Here is a 6000-nt window from a genome sequence, read left to right as displayed (position 1 = left end):
CAGCTCCTCCCATTCCCTGGACAGGTTAGGATTAGTACAGTAGGTGTCCTGATTACCTTCACAGCTCCTCCCATTCCCTGGACAGGTTAGGGCTAGTACAGTAGGTGTCCTGATTACCTTCACAGCTCCTCCCATTCCCTGGACAGGTTAGGATTAGTACAGTAGGTGTCCTGATTACCTTCACAGCTCCTCCCATTCCCTGGACAGGTTAGGGTTAGTACAGTAGGTGTCCTGATTACCTTCACAGCTCCTCCCACTCCCTAGACAGGTTAGGGTTAGTTCAGTGGGTGTCCTGATTACCTTCACAGCTCCTCCCATTCCCTGGACAGGTTAGGGTTAGTACAGTAGGTGTCCTGATTACCTTCACAGCTCCTCCCATTCCCTGGACAGGTTAGGGTTAGTACAGTAGGTGTCCTGATTACCTTTACAGCTCCTCCCATTCCCTGGACAGGTTAGGATTAGTACAGTAGGTGTCCTGATTACCTTCACAGCTCCTCCCATTCCCTGGACAGGTTAGGGTTAGTACAGTAGGTGTCCTGATTACCTTCACAGCTCCTCCCACTCCCTAGACAGGTTAGGGTTAGTTCAGTGGGTGTCCTGATTACCTTCACAGCTCCTCCCATTCCCTGGACAGGTTAGGATTAGTACAGTAGGTGTCCTGATTACCTTCACAGCTCCTCCCACTCCCTGGACAGGTTAGGGTTAGTACAGTGGGTGTCCTGATTACCTTCACAGCTCCTCCCATTCCCTGGACAGGTTAGGGTTAGTACAGTAGGTGTCCTGATTACCTTCACAGCTCCTCCCATTCCCTGGACAGGTTAGGGTTAGTACAGTGGGTGTCCTGATTACCTTCACAGCTCCTCCCATTCCCTGGACAGGTTAGGGTTAGTACAGTAGGTGTCCTGATTACCTTCACAGCTCCTCCCATTCCCTAGACAGGTTAGGGTTAGTACAGTAGGTGTCCTGATTACCTTCACAGCTCCTCCCATTCCCTGGACAGGTTAGGATTAGTACAGTAGGTGTCCTGATTACCTTCACAGCTCCTCCCATTCCCTGGACAGGTTAGGATTAGTAGAGTAGGTGTCCTGATTACATTCACAGCTCCTCCCATTCCCTGGACAGGTTAGGATTAGTACAGTAGGTGTCCTGATTACCTTCACAGCTCCTCCCACTCCCTGGACAGGTTAGGGTTAGTTCAGTAGGTGTCCTGATTACCTTCACAGCTCCTCCCACTCCCTGGACAGGTTAGGGTTAGTTCAGTAGGTGTCCTGATTACCTTCACAGCTCCTCCCACTCCCTGGACAGGTTAGGGTTAGTTCAGTAGGTGTCCTGATTACCTTCACAGCTCCTCCCACTCCCTGGACAGGTTAGGGTTAGTACAGTAGGTGTCCTGATTACCTTCACAGCTCCTCCCATTCCCTGGACAGGTTAGGATTAGTACAGTAGGTGTCCTGATTACCTTCACAGCTCCTCCCATTCCCTGGACAGGTTAGGATTAGTACAGTAGGTGTCCTGATTACCTTCACAGCTCCTCCCACTCCCTGGACAGGTTAGGGTTAGTACAGTAGGTGTCCTGATTACCTTCACAGCTCCTCCCATTCCCTGGACAGGTTAGGGTTAGTACAGTGGGTGTCCTGATTACCTTCACAGCTCCTCCCATTCCCTGGACAGGTTAGGGTTAGTACAGTGGGTGTCCTGATTACCTTCACAGCTCCTCCCATCCTCATAAAGATAGTATCCCGCTGGGCAGTGACACTGGAAGGACCCTGGGGTGTTCACACAACGGTGCTGACACAGAAACTCTGAGAAACCACACTCGTCCAGGTCTACAGGTGATACACAGCGTTAGTAGTTATCACTTAACACCACAGTACATCACAGTACACCACGTAACATCACAGTACACCACAGTACACCACGTAACATCACAGTACACCACAGTACACCACAGTACACCACGTAACACCACAGTACACCATGTAACACCACAGTACACCACGTAACACCACAGTACACCATGTAACACCACAGTACACCACAGTACATCACAGTACACCACGTAACACCACAGTACACTACAGCACACCACGTAACACCACAGTACATCACAGTACATCACAGTACACCACGTAACACCACAGTACACCACGTAACACCACAGTACACCATGTAACACCACAGTAAACCACGTAACACCACAGTACACCATGTAACACCACAGTACACCACGTAACACCACAGTACACCATGTAACACCACAGTACACCACGTAACACCACAGTACACCACAGTACACCACGTAACACCACAGTAAACCACGTAACACCACAGTACATCACAGTACACCACAAGAATTACAGTTCAAAGTGTAATGAGGGGCACAAATACTGACTGAACCACAGCTAGATGTCGAATAATGACTGAACCACAGCTAGATGTCAAATAATGACTGAACTACAGCTAGATGTCGAATAATGACTGAACCACAGCTAGATGTCGAATAATGACTGAACCACAGCTAGATGTCGAATAATGACTGAACCACAGCTAGATGTCGAATAATGACTGAACCACAGCTAGATGTTGAATAATGACTGAACCACAGCTAGATGTCGAATAATGACTGAACCACAGCTAGATGTCGAATAATGACTGAACCACAGCTAGATGTCGAATAATGACTGAACCACAGCTAGATGTCGAATAATGACTGAACCACAGCTAGATGTCGAATAATGACTGAACCACAGCTAGATGTCGAATAATGACTGAACCACAGCTAGATGTCGAATAATGACTGAACCACAGCTAGATGTCGAATAATGACTGAACCACAGCTAGATGTCGAATAATGTGTGAACCACAGCTAGATGTCGAATAATGACTGAACCACAGCTAAATATACAAATAATGACTGAACCACAGCTAGATGTCAAATAATGACTGAACCACAGCTAGATGTCGAATAATGACTGAACCACAGCTAGATGTCGAATAATGACTGAACCACAGCTAGATGTCGAATAATGACTGAACCACAGCTAGATGTCGAATAATGACTGAACCACAGCTAGATGTCAAATAATGACTGAACCACAGCTAGATGTCGAATAATGACTGAACCACAGCTAGATGTCGAATAATGACTGAACCACAGCTAGATGTCGAATAATGACTGAGCCACAGCTAGATGTCGAATAATGACTGAACCACAGCTAGATGTCGAATAATGACTGAACCACAGCTAGATGTCAAATAATGACTGAACCACAGCTAGATGTCAAATAATGACTGAACCACAGCTAGATGTCGAATAATGACTGAACCACAGCTAGATGTCGAATAATGACTGAACCACAGCTAGATGTCAAATAATGACTGAACCACAGCTAGATGTCAAATAATGACTGAACCACAGCTAGATGTCGAATAATGACTGAACCACAGCTAAATAATGATTGGATGGTTATGAATCACTAGGTCACCATAGACCTCATTTATCTGTCTCACTTCAACAACCTGGTGGCTCAAATAGCACCCTATTCCCTATATAGTGCACCATAGGGCTCTGGTCAAAAGTAGTGCACTATATAGGGAATAGGGTTCCATAGGGCTCTGGTCAAAAGTAGTGCACTATATAGGGAATAGGGTGCCATGGGGCTCTGATCTAAAGTAGTGCACTATATAGGGAATAGGGCTCTAGTCTAAAGTAGTGCACTATATAGGGAATAGGGCTCTGGTCTAAAGTAGTGCACTATATAGGGAATAGGGTGCCATAGGGCTCTGGTCAGAAGTAGTGCACTATATAGGGAATAGGGCTCTGGTCTAAAGTAGTGCACTATATAGGGAATAGGGTGCCATAGGGTTCTGGTCAAAAGTAGTGCACTATATAGGGAATAGGGTGCCATAGGGTTCTGGTCAAAAGTAGTGCACTATATAGGGAATAGGGTGCCATAGGGTTCTGGTCAAAAGTAGTGTACTATGTAGGGAATAGGGTGCCATTTGGGATGGACAGCCTTCTCTTCGGTTGCTGCAGCACAGAACATATTTGATCTCTCATCATCACCATTGCAGGTGGTGCCGTCAGAAGCCAGCTCAAATCCCTCTTCACAGCTACACATGTAGGAGCCGTAGGTGTTGAAACAGCCGTGGGCACAGGGGTTATCCTCACACTCGTCCACGTCTAGAGAGGAGAGGAGGTTAATGACAGGCGTCGAAGGAGGTGAGAGTAACACCTTCACTGCAACATTACTTGACTTTTTTCCACATTTTGTTGTGTCACAGCCTGAATTTAAAATGGATTACTGGCCTACCCACAATACCTCATAATATCAAAAAGGAATTATGGTTTTAACAACAAAAAAAAATTGAACAAATGAATTACAAATAAAAAACGGAAATGTCTTGAGTCAAGAAGTATTCAACCCCTTAGTTATGACACGTTTAAAACCTCTTAAGGACAAGACCCTTTAAAAAAAAAAATTGCCCCTAAAATGACATACCCAAATCTAACTGCCTGTAGCTCAGGACCTGAAGCAAGGATATGCATATTCTTGATACCATTTGAAAGGAAACACTTAGAAGTTTGTGGAAATGTGAAATGAATGTAGGAGAATATAAACACAATAGATCTGATTAAAGATAATACAAAGATAAAACATGTGTTTTCTATTTATTAATTTTATCGGTCGCCGCTCCAGTAGAGGTTAAAGTTCAGGAGTAAACATGTGCTTTAACAAGACCCATGAATGACTACCTCATCTCTGTACCCAAACACATACACTTACCTGTAAGGTACCTCGGTCGAGCAGTGAATTTCAAACACAGATTCAACCACAAAGACCAGGGAGGTTTTCCAATGCCTTATTTTTTTACCTTTATTTAACTAGGCAAGTCAGTTAAGAACAAATTCTTATTTTCAATGACGGCCTACCGGGGAACAGTGTCTTGTTCAGGGGCAGAACGACAGATTTGTACCTTGTCAGCTCGGGGATTAGAATTTGCAACCTTTCGGTTACTTGTCCAACGCTCTAACCACTAGGTTACCCTGCCGCCCCAACATTGAATATTGGAGAGGAAGGAAACCGCTCATGGATTTCACCATGAGGCCAATGGTGACTTTAAAACGGTTACATAGTTTAATGGCTGTGATAGGATAAAACTGTGGATGGATCAACAACATTGTAGTCACTCTACAATACGAACCTCACTGACAGAGTGAAGAGAAGGAAGCCTGTATAGAATAAAAATATTCTAAAACATGTATCCTGTTGCACTAAAATAATACTGCAAATAATGTGGCAAAGCAATTCACTTTTTGTCCTGAACACAAAGTGTGATGTTTGGGGGAAATCCAATACAAACACATTACTGGGTACCACTCGTCATATTTTCAAGCATAGCGGTGGCTGCATCATGTTATGGGTATGCTTGTCATCGTTAAGGACCGGGGGAGTTTTTCAGGATAAAAAATAAACAGAACGGAGCTAAGCACAGGCAATATCCTAGAGGAAAACCTGGTTCAGTCTGCTTTCCACCAGACACTGAGATGAACTCACCTTTCATCAGCACAATAACCTAAAACACAAGGCCAAATCTACACTGGAGTTGCTTACCAAGAAGACAGTGAATGTTGCTGATTGGCCGAGTTACAGTTTTGTCTTAAATTTACTTGAAAATCTATGGCAAAACCTGAAAATCGCTGTCTTAGCAATGATCAACAACCAACTGGACCGAGCTTGAAGAATTTAGAAAATCATAAAATGGGCAAATGTTGTACTATCCAGGTGTGGAAAGCTCTTAGAGACTGACCCAGAAAGACTCACAGCTCTTAGAGACTGACCCAGAAAGACTCACAGCTCTTAGAGACTGACCCAGAAAGACTCACAGCTCTTAGAGACTCACCCAGAAAGACTCACAGCTCTTAGAGACTTACCCAGAAAGACTCACAGCTCTTAGAGACTTACCCAGAAAGACTCACAGCTGTAATCGCTCTTAGAG

The 6000-nt window shown here is 44.6% G+C and overlaps 1 protein-coding gene across 1 annotated transcript in view; it reads right to left on the bottom strand.

Moving 5' to 3' along the window:
• Window positions 1–6000, bottom strand: part of LOC139374397 (fibulin 5) — a 68987-nt gene that overhangs the window by 15833 nt on the left and 47154 nt on the right. Inside the window, exons 7-8 of the mRNA XM_071115446.1 lie at window positions 4067–4183; window positions 1704–1826 (exon numbers count right to left, since the gene is read on the bottom strand). Of these exons, the coding sequence (XP_070971547.1) occupies window positions 1704–1826; window positions 4067–4183 (240 nt within the window). The remainder of the gene's footprint in view (window positions 1–1703; window positions 1827–4066; window positions 4184–6000) is intronic.

Source organism: Oncorhynchus clarkii, chromosome 19 (genome assembly GCF_045791955.1).
Source record: "Oncorhynchus clarkii lewisi isolate Uvic-CL-2024 chromosome 19, UVic_Ocla_1.0, whole genome shotgun sequence".
In the NCBI taxonomy this organism is placed as follows: Eukaryota; Metazoa; Chordata; class Actinopteri; order Salmoniformes; family Salmonidae; genus Oncorhynchus; species Oncorhynchus clarkii.
The sequence above is the reverse complement of the archived record's forward strand: the minus strand, read 5'-3'. Positions and strand labels throughout refer to the sequence as shown.